A 16,935-nucleotide genomic window follows, 5' to 3' on the forward strand; every position below is an offset into this window, starting at 1 on the left:
ACTGTTATCAAGTCGTATCTGACTCATGGTGATCCCTCCTTGGGTTTCCGAGGTGGTATCACTATGGAAGTAGATTGCCCAACCTTCCTTCCCTGAAGTGTCTGGTGGGTTTGAACCGCCAGCCTTCTGGTTAGCAATCAAATGCCTTAGGCACTATGCTAAATTTCTATTTGTTAAAGCCACCTACTTGTGGTATTTCTGATATAGTAGCACCAGATAACTAAGACACATGGGTTTTAGGATTTCCTACCATCTCCCCACCTGGCCGTGTCAAGTTGTTCTATCTTGAACCCTAAATTATGGTGGTAACTTTATTTATTCTCCCTAATTTTATCAGCTAGATATTAGAAATGGAAAGTTAAATGTTAAATTGTTATAATATTGTTTTAAATTGTTACGGGTTTAAAACAAAAGGGGGGCAATTATTATGTTTGTCCTCATCTCCATGTTGTAGATGGCTGATGAAACCCATTATGTATGTTCAACACTGTTCAGTACAGGGCTGACTTTTCACAAATCATTTCCACAGTTGCTCATAAATAGTTTTTATTTTTTTTCCCTAAAACTCTAGATATTTTTAAGCATTACCATCTTTAGTAATTTCCAGTGTAGCAATGAACTTTGGCTTTTTGTACCTGCTATTTAACACTCCCGAAGGCCGAGCATTGGCCCTATTCCATTGTTACGTTTTATTTGCTCATGCCCATACTTGCTTCTGAACTACCACAGCTCATTTTTTTCCCAACTAAATCCTAAAACTATTGCTTAAAGAAACTCAAGTGAAGAATGAGGTAGAAATTTAAAGGAATGAGATGTTTATCCTTCAGAAAATGTTAACATCCTATCTGGTTCTCTAACATCCAAAGATAGTTTTCTTTTACTCAGCCAGTGATTTGTGGACTAGTAGATCACTTAATCTCTTAGATTTAGGTACTTCAATTATGAAAAGTGACAGTGATGTCTCTCTAATTGATTTTGTTATAATAGAGTCCATGAAATGGCCTCACAATTTGACTTTGCTTTTTATTGCTTAGCATATCTCATATGGGTTTTCCTCATTCATTTCTGAGTTAAAATAACAAATCTCTCAAACCATTGCTCCAGCCCACTGTATCAGTTTTTCTAAGAAATACTTAAATATGTTCTAAATCTACAGTTACAGTAAGTGGCATTGGCTAGTGATTTGATTTGAGAATTGAGACTATAGTCTGGATTTACTCTTTATGCATTAACACAGGTCAAATGGACAGGGACTGCATTTTAAGTCAGTAATGGAAGGCTGAAGGCTGTCTTAAACCAATCATATCAGTTTTATCCATGACTGATTGATCCCTAGGGGGAGAGCCCTGTAAGCATTTCTCTTACATGAATGGACTCTCTAGAGTCTGGAGTTTCATTCATAAAATGGAGACTGAAAGGAAACACACACATACACATACATATTGGAATGTCCATTTATACAGAACTGAAGGGTGCAGTGTTCCATCAGCTGCTGCTTTTGCCAGTTGACTGGAAGTAATGATTAATGTTCATTGGTCCTGCCTGCATGTAACCTGACACTATTTATGGGCTTGCAGTGCTCCTAATGTATAGTGAATGAGAAGACAACATTCTCAAATCAGAAACATAAACAGGAACTGGTGGGTCTGAATTCCATTCAAATATGTCATTTCAGCCACACAGTGTTTGTCCAACTTGGATTTTACAGTCAGGAAAGGGGGAAGGGAGGGACAATCTGCCTGTGAGCTGTACTAGTTTGAAAAGCGTGAGTTAGAAGGGGTGGATGGGGAGAATGATTTTATAGTCTGTGGTTTTTAGTTTCTTTTTAAAGAAAATAACCAGAACTGCTTATTGCAAGTGGGTGAACTTTTTATATGTGGAACTAAGATTTAAAATGAAATGAGACAGTTTAAAAGATGTATGTTTAGCTACACAGTGGGGGGGGGGTGTATGTGTTTCACACTTGAGGAGAAAAGAGGGAAAATAAATGTTACTTATTTTTGAAGTATATATGTAAGTATATATTTTTACATTTGGAATATCGCTACAGAATTTTGAGGGGCTTAAAGATTTTCAGTGTGCTCTTAAATGGTTACACATTTAACAGTTTATTCATCAAAACTTTAATGAGTATACTCCATACAACAACACTATGCAAGTCACATAAAGATAAAATAAACATAGTTCTTTTCTCTCTCTGTTCTTAAAGACTATTAACAGTAGATTTGGTGCATCTGAGCTGTAGTAGAAGAAATCTCTCTGTAGGTATTATATTATTTAAATCTGGGTGTTACTGAAAACCTTAAAGTCAAAGATTCTATCTAAATATGAATGAAGTAAAGACTAAATTCATCCCTCCTTAAGATGTCAGTCAACTACAACTTTTTGCCTCCCTCACAGAAATCTCTGTTGAGTAACTAAGATGTTACATTCACATAATGCCTTTGTGACTGGCAACAACTACCTCTCATAAAACTTGAGCTTTCTGGCATCACACATGCTTTCTTATGTGAATTCAGACATATTAATGCTGGGCCTTATTTTTAGAGTTGATTACTTTTACATTTGTTGTGTATACAGTGATCAGATGGGTGTGAAAAATTCCCTCCCATTAGCATCTTTTCAAAGAAAGTTGTTTGTAAAAATACAGTACTTTTTTATAAATCAGGTCTAGTCATGTGACAAATGAAAAAGCAGAATAAAAAACAATAATTAAAAAAGTAAGGCACAGTAAGAAGATACTACACTAGCACGTATGTTTGCATTTCAACACATCTTTATGAGGCTTATGTGTTGATACAGTCTAGAAAACTTTTGAATTTTCCATAAAAACTTTGAGATTGCCAGGAAATGTGAAGAAACAAAGGAAACAATAAAATGTTGAAATTTAGGAGAGATAAAATCTTAGCAAAGTCTGAAAAATGCTCTTCCTTGAATAATATTAGTGCCATTAGTTTTTAATTTATACAATTCAGTATTTCTTTACACATCAGATACATATTTTTGAAAAAATTGTTGGAACTCCTAGGTATACATTGAAACAGACATACACACACACACAAATTTAGAATTTTCCTGATAATTTCAGATGTCTGTTTACCCATACAGTTTGGCTCCTGATATTTAATTTTCTGTATTTAAATTTTCTGTCATCATCAATAAACAGTATAAAAGATTATATGGACTTGATTTTCTCCCAAAGATAGTCAAGTGAATAGTCAATCCATCTTTGCAGTGCACACTCATATGAAAGCAAAAGCACATTAAAGTACAACATTGAACTTACTCCTATTTTGCTGAGATTTTTCATAGTTCTTAGAGGTATGGATGCTTAATTAAGTTACCACATTGTTTATATCATTGCTATAAGAATTTAACCAGAAGCATCAAATGATATGTATTTTCTCTTGTTCAGAGTTTACAATAGAGAATAATACCAGATTTGCACACTAGCTATTTGCTAACCAAGCAATTTCAACAATCTTTGTAGCAATGTCTCAGACAGCTGTGACAAATATTTTCCCTCTGCTTTAGCCCATGTATGTCCTAGTAACTCTAGGCAAACCATGCCCTGCAGGAGGATTTTCAGTGTGTTCCACTAAGCAGCAAATATGCAAATGAAAGTATTGTCTAGCAGTAGTATATGTGCAAATTCAGAACTGCACTTTGTGGTCAATACTTCGGTAAAGTTTCTGAAACCTGTGTAACATTTCCCAACACAGCTTTAAAATACAAGTCAAGACAGACAAATTAACTTTTTTTTTTAAATTGTTATCTTGCTTGTGTATCTTAATTTGAAATGTTAGTAATGTAACAAAAGGTGAAGGCTACTTAAAAGTTTGAAGTGTTTGTCTTTTTTTAAACTTTCTCTCCGTTAACCAGTACATTGAAATGACCTTTGCTGCTTTGAATTCTTGCAGCATATTAGATCAGCTTTTATCACCATGAACTCATTTGTGACAATTTCAGGCCGTCTAGTTTCTCCAAGATGATTTAGCCCAATACTAATGTCATGCTATAGAGATCTTTAATACACAAGTTTCAAGCTAAGTAAAAATCCTTTGCTCTAAATTAAATGTACATGATTCAATTTAAAGATTGAATTTTATACTTTTAAAAGTAAATATCAGGCTGCGATACTGTAGAAAGTATCTTAATACTGAAAAAAAGATATTACCAAATATTTTGAAAATCAAATGAAGAATCTGTCTTAAACTTTATTGTAAGTCATTAGTTTATTAGGAATTTTGAGTAAGTATATGGCATAGTGCATAAGGCATTTGACTGCTAATCAGAAAGTCTGGCGGTTCAAACCCACCAGCCACTCCTCACAAGGAAGAATGGGCAAACTACTTCCATAGATATACTGCCTTGGAATCCCAAGGAGGGGCTGCTATGAGTCAGAAATGACTCAACAGCAGTGAGTTTGGTTTTTTGGATATTTTAAATAGTATACATTAATTAATAGATTTATGAAGAACAGTAAAGAGTAAGTAAACCAATAAACAACAGACCAGCCATGCCAATGGATTTGTGACCTAAAAACAACAAAACTAACTTACTTATTGACATAATTAATCATCATCTTAAGTACTGTGGTATACTTACTCTTAAAGACTTATGAGATTCATTTAAAAATTGATTATGTTCTTAGTAATAAGTATCATAAATTGAAATCTTACTGTATGTAGATATTGTATGAAATCTTTCACATTAAACCTGTTGCCATTTTTAAAAAAATGCATTTTATTGAAATATAATTTATGTACAGTGAAATACACAAAACTAAAGTGATATGGGTCAATGCTTTTTTTTTTTTTTTTTCAGTGTCCCCTCCCACCCCTGGTAACCAATAAAGAAAATTTCCTGTTGCCTTTGTATTGACCCTATAGGACAGAAGAGAACTGCCCCATAGGGTGTCCAAAGCTGTCATCTTTACAAAAGCAGTATCTTTCTCTAACAGAGAAGCTGGGACTGCTAATCTTAGCAGCCCAATGCTTAACCACTACACCACCAGTTTCCTTTTCACATGTTTACCCCATAAGAATGCTTCCAACAACCCTGTTAAGGATATTAATATTATTATTCCCATTTTACAGATGAGAAGGTTGGGAGTTAGAGCTGTTAAGTAACCCAATGTCATACTCCCAGGCAGTATCAGAACTGAGATCGCAAACCAGGTCTATTAGATGACAAGGTGCATGTTTGTAACCAGTGTGCTATACTAATGATGCTAAAATGATAATCTATGGCCTCATAGTAAGGCAGTGTAAATGTACTGTAACCTTAACATTTGTGCAAGTTGACCTCCTGCTATTATTGTTTTATTCTATGAAAAACAGAAATTAATCATATGCAATGTTCCCATTCTCATCCACAAAATGTTTGCCTTTGAAATCTCCTCTTAGCCAGTTTGGATCTTAGTGGAATATTTAACAAAAGTTAAAATGTAATGCCAAACTTCATTGGTTGGATTTGTTATTAGATAAGGTAGAAATGAAAGCAGCAGGCAATTTAATTAGCAGTAATTTTTCTGGGCAAGTCATTACTTTGATGAACTTCAGAGCAATGTTTATGACTCCTAATTAACCATGTTAGTCATTTGATTGAATAATCACTTTGGAAATGTTTCTACAATTTGATTAGAGTCTGACCCACTCTGATCATCATAAATTAACTGATATCACTTTAGAATAACATGACTTTAGTTACTTTATGGGAATAAACTCCCCTTAGCCATATTTTTTCAGGCTTCTATGGACCATATAAAGAAAGCCAATCTTAAAGACAGACTGAATTTAGACAATGCTAGCCAATGTGTCTCAATTTCAAGAGCTAGATGTTAGTTTTATTTACTCTAGGGTATAATAAAAAGTATTAGAAATTGCCAAGAACACAATTATATTCTCATATGTCTTTTTTTTTTTTTTTTCCCTAACTTGCCATTAAGTAATTTTTTTAGAACTTAGATGACAAGTTAGGCCTTTGGAAACCTAATGGAAATTCTGCTTTTCATTCTCAGTATACGGCATTAACTTATGATGAGTTTTAAATCTGAATATTTTAAACATTATAGATTAATAGACTGAAGAATATTATAAAATACAGCAATAAATAACAAATCAGCCATCTCAGTAGATCACGAATATTGGTGGAATCATCAATCAAAAGGATCAATCTTTCATGTCAAATGTCTAGTTTTCTGAGATTTTGCTTGTTTTTTATATTTGTTAGAAAATTTTTAGATAGTGTTTCTTTAATTGTGGATAGTGGGTTTCTCAGAAATGTTTGCATTCCCTCTTTCCCTCCTTCTCCCCATTCTTCAGCCCCTGGGGAGGAAAGACTTACATTTAGTCACACTTTTATATAATAGAGTTTAGCATGTGTGTTTTCCTCTAGCTGCCTCCAGAGCCAGCCAGCTGTTTTTCCAGCCGCACTCCAGCTGTGTAGCAGTCAGTAAAAGTATTTTGTGGCAAGGTGTCAACACTGGTACAACAAAATGCTTGCCTCCAAGCAGCTGCTGACCTGGTGGCAGAGTCATTAACACTGTCCCTTCCAAGCCCAGCTGCTTTAACAGACCTTATGCCTGGCAATAAATCAAAATAGCATTAAAAAAGAGCTTCAAGTACCAGTGGCCAAAAAGTTCTGATTAAGTGAATTGCTAGCTATTAGGTAACCAAAAATCAGCTACATCACAACCCTGTTATAATGTCAATATCACAAAATAGTTTCACTGTACCTTTTGTAGTATTGGAATCATATACTACACAACCCTCTATTTAGGGAGGGCATGGGATAATAAAATGTTTGGTAAGGGAACTTAACAGTATTTTCAACTACTAAACTAGTGATTCCAACATACTTTTAAATGTTGTTGATATCATGATTTGTTGTTAAGATTTTTTTTTTTTTTTAAATAAAGCCACACAAGATAAAATTTCTTTTCGGTGAAGGTTTCACTTTGATAATTGTGAGAACTGAAAAAATCAAAGTGGCAAAGTAGGTTTAAATGACAAATGAAAGTTAGGAAATTCTTCATTCTGCTGTATGTGTACATTGTAAGTTCTGTTAAATGATTCCTGTTTTGGTTGACATTCATCACCAGATGAATTAGGAAAAAAAGAAAATCCAGACTTTTAAAAGGGAAAATTCTAGAACAATCAAAAAGTTTATCTGTGCTGAATAAACAATGCTAATTGTCTATCACAGCAAGAAATTTACAGATAAAGAAATTTATTTAAATTTCTTTTTTGTTCAGAGGTCAATTGAAAGAGATAAAAAGGAGGGCATGCTTTTGTATTAAATAACATATTTGTCATAGGCATTTCATAAATTTATTTTTATATATGATGTTTAAAAACATTAGTAATACATTTACATGTAGAATTGACTAACATATATTTACAAATTCAGATACAACCTGTGTATGTTATATGCAGGATTGGGCATTTATGTGCATCCTGAAATTTATAAAATTTAGGGAATCATCTTAAAAAGAAGATGAACACGCAAATATAAAATTAGATACAGGCCTCAGAAGGGACCCATGCAACTGGAGGGCCCTGAAGTTTAAGCTAATTGTCTTCACCATGAACACCCTTCTGATTGCATGAGTGGACCTTTGTATTCACAATCAAGGAATCTGGGGACTGTAGTAGTCTTTGAAGAACATCCAACCCAAACCCTTTATTTCATAGAAACATAAGCACAAAATGCTTTCCCAAAGTGATGCAGCTTAATGAGAAGTAAATCAAGGACTTGAATTTTCACATTTTGTCTTTTAATCAATTTTATTTTTCTTCTTTCCCATATCTAAGTTATTAGTAACACTTATCTGCATTAAATGCACAGCCATCACTGTGACTCAAGTTTAACCACTAATTGAATTTATTTTCTCAGTGATGGGCTAACTGGGTCACATACGCAAGGTTTTACTCATAAGGTGATAAGAGAGTGTGTGAAATTGTTGGATTTCCATTTTGTAACATATTGGTTTTGAATATGATCTGTATGCTTCACAAAACAAAAAGCCTGTCATGCTTTTATCTGGGGTGTATGTGTGGGAGTAAGGGTAGGGGCTAAAAAAAAAAGCAGTTACCTAAAGGAGGCTGGAGCAATTTTAAGAGATTTAGCTATATTTTTCTTTACTTTTTATAGCAATCTCTGCCTTCCATTCATGAAATAAACTGTGAATGAATCTTTAGTTGATTATTTCTTTTTAGATAGAATGCCATAGGATATACACATTTGTTCTGCAATTATCGCGAAGCACAATAACAAATCATGATAGGCACAATCACACTCATGTGAGGTTGCCATTAGAGCTGACCTTTAGCAAGGTTGACTTGGATAAAACTTTGAATTCATGTACCTATTCAAGAGAATCTGCGTTCACCCTGGTATACTTTCTTTCATTTATTGTGTGGGCCATGCTTGAAATGTTAACTATGTGTTGACAGGTCTGCCTCTTGGGGACTTGTGTCAGTTTCTGTTATGTTCCTATCTGTGATAACAGCACATTTTCAGCTCCATATTCCTCTTTGACCAATGTTGTTTCCTTTTTCAGAAGTGCCTAGCTGCCACTCCATTTATATGCGGCAAGAAGGTTTTCTGGCTCATCCTAGCAGAACAGAAGTTAAGTTTTCTATGATTTAAATTCCTTGTAAATACCTTTCAAAATAATCAATACCACAAGAATGAGGTCACTTAATTAATCCTAATAATCTATGGGAAAAATCATTATGTTCCCCAAACCATTATTTTAAAACTTTATCTTTTTAAAGTAAAAGGAAGATTTTTCATGTCATGATACCTTGTATTTGGTTGTTAACATGAGTCATACTCTCATAAACAGCTGAAAAGTGTATTTCTGTGTTCTTTCTTGCCAATAACCACATCCTTTTAAAGTAGAACATACGCTTTATAGATTACTCCACCTTTCTGTACTCTACTGAAATGTATTTTCAAGGAATAATCAGTTTATCCTACAGACCTAAGTCACAGTTTTGAATTAAAACAGAGTAAAAATGAATAAGTGAGCTCATCTTTAAAGATCCTGGATTTTACATTTTTGTATAAGTAATTCTTAGGACTGGAATTTCATATAAGAGGCCTAGAGAAGGAGTTTTTATTGTGGATGTGTTTGTGGTAACCAAGGAGGGAAAGCTTTTCTTTAATGGAATTTGATACCTATAAAGGAATGGATGAGAATGATTTCATCTGTGTAGAATCCCCATTAAAGGATTTCTGGAAATATATGCACAGTTCTTGACCTAAACACTACATCTTTTGAGTAAGACTGAATTTGATGAATCCTCCTAAGTTAATTTTGAATATTTTGTATAAATGATGTTAATAAAAATAAATCCCTATATTTAAAGGATAGTACAATGAGATAAAGGAGCTTTGGTGGCAAAGAGGTTAAGCCCTCAGCTACTAACCAGAAGGTCAGTGGTTCAAACTCACCAACCACTCCACGGGAGAAAGATGTGGCAGTCTGCTTCTGTAAAGATTTCAGTCTTGAAAATCCTATAGGACAGTTCTACTCTGTCCTATAGGATTGCTGTGAGTCAACACAGCAACACTGACTCCATGGCAATGGATTTAGTTCAGTTTGAATAATGAGATGGTAAACCCAAATACTTGAAAGTAAAAGTCTATACAAATGCATTGCATTCATTGTTTTTGCTGTTGTTAATAAATGTATACCCATCATAGAGACCAATACATTTGAGAAATAAAACTGACTTAGCTATATGAAATTGCTTCCTGTTGATGAAAGATAATAGCAATTAGATTAAGGTCCTAAATCAAGGAAATTGGATGAAAAAATGATTGTGAAAAACTCTTAAATTTTGTATTTTTCTGTGGAGCTAATTATGTCAAAGGAAAAAGGAAAGTTTTTTAAAAATATTTTTTATTTGCACTATCATCTTGGCTTCTGAAGATGAAAACACGAGAGCATTTGCCTGGGTAAATATTTCTATAAGGAAATGAGGGTGTAAGACAAATGAGTTTCAGGTCATCAGGGTAATAATGAAAGGTTAATCTCTATAATTCACATTGATTTCCTTATCTTCTTCTTGAAAAATAAATTTGGAAGAAACTAGAAATGGAGATGTTATACTTTGAATCCTAGGTTTACCAGAGTTTAAATGAGCTCTGTGTTAGGGTTAATAACATAACTGTGAATAGATAGGTCATATATCACTGTACGTTGGGCACCATCTTAAACTTGCATTTATTCTCACAGAAGATCTATGAGGTTGATACTATTATGATCTTCTCCATTTTATAGATGATTAAACTGAGACACAGAGAGGTGAAATAACATGTCCAGGGTCACTGAGCTAAGAAGTTGGTAGTCATTTTCTGCCACTATTTTTGTGCTAAGGTTCTATTTTAAATTGTTTGGGAGCTTCATTTGGATCATGAATAAATGTGTCCCATTTTCTCCTTACAGGTTGTATGTTTGAAAAGGGCCCCAGGCAATTTTATGATGACACCTGCGTTGTCCCAGAGAAATTTGACGGTAGGTTTTGCATTGTGCTTCACGTTTTGCTTTTTTGTAAAAGGGAATGGAGAGACCACTTGTGCCTGTCCTGAAAACAGGTGACATTTCTACTTAAAAGCTTCTACTCACATCATTTAGCATGCACTCATTTTTAGCTAACCTTTACCTCTTACAAATTCTCTTTTTCCTCTGCCCATTAAGAAGCTTTTTTTTTTCCTTTGCCTTGTACAAGATCCATTCTTGGAGATACATTTCCAAACAGCATCCTTCTTGCTGAGGTTTCTGTAGAATGAAAGCAGGCTTTCCATTGCCCTGATGAGCACATCATGTTATTCGAGATTTATTGAAAACTGATCCTGTAATTAACAAAGCAGAGAAGAAAGCATGCTACTGTGGATGCACTGATGACTAATGCAGGCTTCTCGCTTTTATTGTTCACAAAAAGATGTATTACAGAACACAAGAACAACATAGCTGCCCATTTAGTTATTGTTTTTCAGTCCCTCTTTTATTCCTCCCTTTCTGGGAAGATGTACATTGCTAATGTAACATTACTTTGTAATTGCTTAAAAGGGGATTAAGGAAAGCATTACCTTTTAGTACTGCTTACTGTGACAATGAAAAGGTCCCAGATGTTAGAAAGGGGTCTCAAGTTAGGTAGAACCTTCTTTTCCTGGCAAGAGTGGAAGATGTCTGCATCTATGAGGAAGCTGGGGTACAAAGTGAATAGTTAATTGATTTAGTGGTTCCTCAGAGTGGTCTCTGTATTTCCTGTTTTGATTGTTTAACAGGAAACGAGCAGGGGCCCTCTGATTAGCTGATTGCACAAACTTTGGGGATCATGGCTATAATGACTTGGGAGCTCTCAGAAGTTTTAATTGCCATTATTTAAACAGCAAAGCACTTGCATGGACTGCTTTTTAATCCCTAATTAGTTGCTTGAAAACTACCCTATGTTCCCAAGGATTCTGCTGTTCTCACACTTCTCAGAAGAGATGGTAAGTCTCCGGAAGATCTGCTTCTTTTGCCTCCCTTGAAATTCCTAACTGTATTCTAGGTTGCAGGGTTAAAAACCCAACAGCGGTCACTTTTTCAGCCTTGTGCTACAATAGACGCTAGTTTTAAGCTTCGGGTTTCAGAGGTGTGAACTGTGCTATTTAACACCATTAGCAGAGCATCACAATTCTTAAAATACAGCCTTTTCTCTTGAGGCAAAGCTTAAAGGCTCTCTACCTCTTGGAATGACCTTCATCAGTTTCTTTTATTAGTAAGCTTTCATATGTTAAGGAATCTTGGAAATTAGAAAGGGCATGTAAGTAAAAGGAACACCTTCAAACAATAGACAGGATAAGGTTGAAATCTAAATGGTCAACGCTACCTAATGTATAGGGAAGCTGTCTTGATTACTTAGTCATTTTGCTTTTAAATAGTCTTCCATTTTGTAGGAAGAAAACATTTTTTGGAAGATAGTACATGTCTCACACTTTCTAAGGAATAAAGAACAAGAAAAAAGACAAGTGAGGGCGTTAGCTTTTCATTGTGCATGGCCAGTATGATTAGTCAAATTTATAGGCAAAACCAATATAGAGACTATAAAATTCCACAGTGTTTCACATTACTTATATAATTGCTCAGTTATGCCCATTTAAAAAAAAAAAGAAAGAAAGAAAAAGTGAATCTCTGAAGGAAAATCAGTGATAAATAAAAAATTGAAATCAATATGAAGAGACTAAAACTATGTAATGATTTTTAGCTGCTATTGATTGAATACTTCTCTATTTTTGTTTAGGGTTTTAAAGACTTATTCTTTTTTGTAATATTTTAAGAGATGTAATTCTCTTTACTGATCAAAAGAAAGTTTTTAAAAGCATATGATTTTAGTCCATTTTATAATTCACACTTAGTATATACAGATTTTCTTGAAAGTATGCTGTCTAAATTGTTTCTTCAGTAGAAAAGAGAAGTTTGTGCATCAACAAAGATATATTTGTAGGGCCCTACAAGTCAATCCTCAGTGTATCAAAACCAAACCAAACTCACTGCCATGGAGTCGGATCTGACTCACAGCGACCCCTCCTTGGGTTTTTGAGGCAGTACCACTACAGAAGTAGATCACCCAATCTTCCTTCCCAGGAGTGGCTGGTGGGTTTGAACCACCAGCCTTCTGGTTAGCAGTCAGATGCCTTAGGCACTAGGCTACCAGAGCTCCTTCAGTATATCAAGTTCCCCATATTTTTGAGATGATTGGCGAGAGATAGAGGTAGCCATGGAACTGAGCATGTTTTGGTAAAACCAAAATAATTGAAATACTGAATTAAATGTTATGCAAATCTTTCTTACTGAAAAATATAGATTTTTAGATTGAACTTTTAAGAAAAATAACACCAAGTTGAATTCAATAAAATATAAGAGAAAAATGAAAACAAAACAGAATTTTCATTTGCTGCCAGCTGAGAGAAAGTGATAGCCCTATTATGGAAAGGTGTAAGATGGTAAGTCCTGCCTCCAAAAAAATCCACAACAGTGGTTTGTTGTGTTTTTTTCTCCATCAAGTTAATTCTGATTCATTGTGATCACATGAGTGTCGCAGTAGAACTGTGCTCTGTACAACTACCCCAGAGATTTTCCTAATTTACATGAAGAGCAGGACATTTAACTCAGTTTTAGATGCTATTAAATTTACCTTGAAGTATTTGCATTAAAATTTTCAATCGTGTGTAATGTGCAAGTCAATGAACAGTTTACAAATTCTAGTTTGCGTAATTTAATTTGTACAAATAAAATGTCCAGAGCTTAAAATTGACTATCCCCTCTTCAGTGTTGCTTACAATGATGAGAAAGCACTAACCATAAAATTTTAAAAGCACAATTAGATACCATGAATTTTTAAAAAATCAATGGAAAAAAATTATACAAGATTTTATAAGTAAATGACACCTATGTATTTATTCTATACTTGCAGATACTTCCATAAACTTGTATATATTACATATACTTGTCTGTAAGTTTATACAGATGTTTGGTTTACCTTCAAACTTTTAACTATTTTAAATATCTAATGATAACAGAAACCCTTAAAATGGTTGTGGTTTAACATTTTAGTGATTGAGTTAATGTAAATTTTATGTAAATGGATGATTTTGTTACTAATAGAAACTTCAAAAATTTTAATTTAGGGGACATCAAACAAGAGCCAGGAATGTATCGGGAAGGACCCACATACCAGCGACGGGGATCACTTCAGCTCTGGCAGTTTTTGGTAGCCCTTCTGGATGATCCTTCAAATTCCCACTTCATTGCCTGGACTGGTCGAGGCATGGAATTTAAACTGATTGAGCCTGAAGAGGTTGGTTTAATAAATTCTAATTAGGAAAATCAGATAGGTTATAAAATAAAGGAACTGATATATTTGATTACTATGGCTAAAATGTATTTATTTTTCTTTATAAACGTTAAGGAAACTTGCTGATAAAAAAATAAATAAAACTCAAACATATCTACATTTAAAATCACAAATGATCAAGTGTTGTCTGCTTGGTCCAGCTGAATAATATGCTGCAAAATTGATATGGGGGGAAAATCAGCCAGGGCATCATTAACATAAAGTGTTTATTCAAGAATGTTGGGCTTCCCTTGAGAAGACTCCAGTGAACCATCCAAGTTGGGAAAGGAGGGCTACATGCTTTATGGGGTTTGGGCAATGGGGGGAAAGTCTGCTAAAGTTCAGCTAGTTTCAGGAATGGAAGAATTGTTTTTGTGAATGAGCAGCCATTTGGACAATCTGGATTTTATCAAGAGGACTGGAGAGGAACATTTAGGCACCAAAAGTCATGTGCAAAAGGAGGTGGGAGAGGAACAGCTGTGGGTAACAATGACATGCAAGAAGTATAATGGAAAATTCTCAGTCCTTAAGTGTCTCTTAGAGGCCACAAGACTGGTAGAAATATTGTTTCCCTTTGATTGTTAGTGACATCTGTTTCAAGTCAGCTGGGCTGAGTACACTCTGTTGGAAGGTAGGTATGAAGTTTACAGTGTTGCCATAGTACATGAGACAATATCTAAATGAGAGGACTCCTGATAAATAGAGATAATATGGACAGATGGAACACACACACACACAAATAGAGTAGTTCCATGAAGAATTTCTTACCTCAATTTCTCTTCCAGGATTAGCTTTAGTCTTAAGGCTGCTGTTGTTACTGTAGCATAATCCAGTAACCTATAGTATAGCATCTTAGATTTACTTAGAAAGTGACAGTCTTTGTTACTTATAATCTTTTGTGTCCTATTAAATATACCTTCTACACTATTGTTAAAATTAACTTCACTATAACATTAACCTAGAAAGCAATGGAAGATATTTAACTAACATGCCTGTCATTAAACCATATTGGCTATAAGATCTAAATATCTCTTAAGGTAAAAAAATGCAGTAAGTTATCCAGCTGTTTTTGATCTCAGAATGATTAGCCACATATAGATTGGACAAATACAGCCTAGGCTACTGGGTCATACGTCATGGATTTTCTCTTTTATTAAACAATGTGTTCAACCGTATATCAGTTATATGCCCTGATTTGGTGTTTGGAAGTTAAGGCTTCATTACTTAGTAAGATTTAAGGAATAATTTGATGCTAGTATGTATTAAAGGGCTCTGGTGCTGTAGTGGTTAAGGCATTTGGCTGCTAACAAAAAGGTTGGTGGTTCGAACCAACAAGCAGCTCCACAGCAGAGCAATGGGTTGGTCTGCTTCTGTAAAGATTTACAGCCTTGGAAACCCAATATAGAATCCACTCAGTGGCAGAGAGTTTCTTTGAGTGAGTATGTATTAAGGGAAGTATGAAATAAGAGGAGCTGATTAGCCCAATTAGTATCTCCTCCGGGTTTATCAATACTCTGGTAGCACTAGAGGCTTAGCTTTGCAACATCCCCTAGCCCCTCACTAAATACACACATACACATGGCTCAATATCAGAATTTGAAGGGATCTGTTACCTAGTGTGGGCTAAATGTTTCTGTGCTTGAATTTTGTAGTGTGTCTAAAGCTTAATTTGGCTGTCAAAGGAAATTAGTTTTTATGTAGATATACTTAAATGATGTAAGGGAAAGAACTGCAAAAATGTGAAGCATTAACAAATGAGACTGCAAACACTTAACATAAAAGTAATTTGAAAGCCCTTAATGTGATGGGAATGTATGCTCTTCACTTCATGAAAGGTAATAATCACAACAAGAATTGGTTCATGCTAGAACCAATTCAATAGGAATTTCTATCTGTTAAACAGTTATTTTCTTCCACCTGTAATGAAAATAAATGGAGCAAAAACATTTTTTAAAATTGCCCTATTTATGTACAGTTAGAGGAATTTATGAATTATGTCAATAATTTGTGATCCACTCAGAAGAGCAGATTTTTCTGCAAGTGTTTATTTATAGTTCTTTATATAGCTCCTGTTTACTTTTATATTAATAAAATGCGAATAAGTAGAATAAGTGACTTGACCAGATGACCATTAAGTCTCTTCCAATTCCGAATTTCTGTGATTTGCAAATGCAGGGAAAAAATACAGTTACATCTGTTCCATACAACAAATTGGCATTTAGACAACTTTTCTATAGCCGACTCATAAAGTAAAAAAGGGCCTGGTAATTCAGAGTCAGTAGGCCATTTCCAAATAGTAACTAACTCAATGGGAATTATGCAATAAGCACTAAATGCCTCCTAATGCCTCTATTCAAACTGAAATATCCCATTTCTCATCACTGCATTGCTCACTGTTGCAATTTTTTTCATCAGGCAATGACTGCTATTTTGTTTGCATTTCTTTCTTAGAAAGTTTTTGTGAAATTTCTTTAGTCTGTACTGTCTCAGAAACCCAAGGTGAGGTCGCTATGAGTCTGATCTGACTCAATGGCCGTGAGTTTGTTTTTTATGTGGCCCACAGTCTCTCTCTCTTCTACTACAGAACAGTTTTTCAGATGTTCTTTGTCAGCACAATCCATGAAAGATGCCTCTGATGCCATCCTTCTGTTGGAATTACTCATTGGTTCCCTTTCTTTGAACCACTTCTTAGAGTTTAGAATATTGAATGAGACTCTGAGACTGCCTGGGGTGTTTGGATTCCTCTAGCAGACACATAATCTTTAATATCTCCCTTTTTGGGGGGAGGACATTAGAGATAAGGGCATATTACTTTGGAATTAATCATAGATATTAGGGTATTGTTCTAGGGAACAGTTATCAACATAGTAATGGTTCTATAACCAAAACCTACTGCCATCAAGTCGATTCTGACTCATAGTGACCCTATAGGATAAAGTAGAGTTGCCCCATGGGGTTTCCAAGGCCATAATCTTTACAGAAGTGGATAGGAGTCAGTATAGCAGATAGGAGCTTGTTAAGCTGGAAGAGTTTCCAAGAA

The 16,935-nt window shown here is 34.6% G+C and overlaps 1 protein-coding gene across 1 annotated transcript in view; it reads left to right on the plus strand.

The window, feature by feature from the left end:
• The window catches only part of ETV1 (ETS variant transcription factor 1), a 106,616-nt gene that overhangs the window by 82,451 nt on the left and 7,230 nt on the right, over window positions 1-16,935 (plus strand). The window contains exons 8-9 of the mRNA XM_042781531.1: window positions 10,463-10,531; window positions 13,690-13,859. Coding sequence (XP_042637465.1) covers window positions 10,463-10,531; window positions 13,690-13,859 — 239 coding nt within the window. The remainder of the gene's footprint in view (window positions 1-10,462; window positions 10,532-13,689; window positions 13,860-16,935) is intronic.

Source organism: Orycteropus afer, unplaced genomic scaffold, assembly GCF_000298275.1.
Source record: "Orycteropus afer afer isolate SDZICR_OR568_19922 unplaced genomic scaffold, OryAfe1.0 scaffold00008, whole genome shotgun sequence".
Taxonomy (NCBI): Eukaryota; Metazoa; Chordata; class Mammalia; order Tubulidentata; family Orycteropodidae; genus Orycteropus; species Orycteropus afer.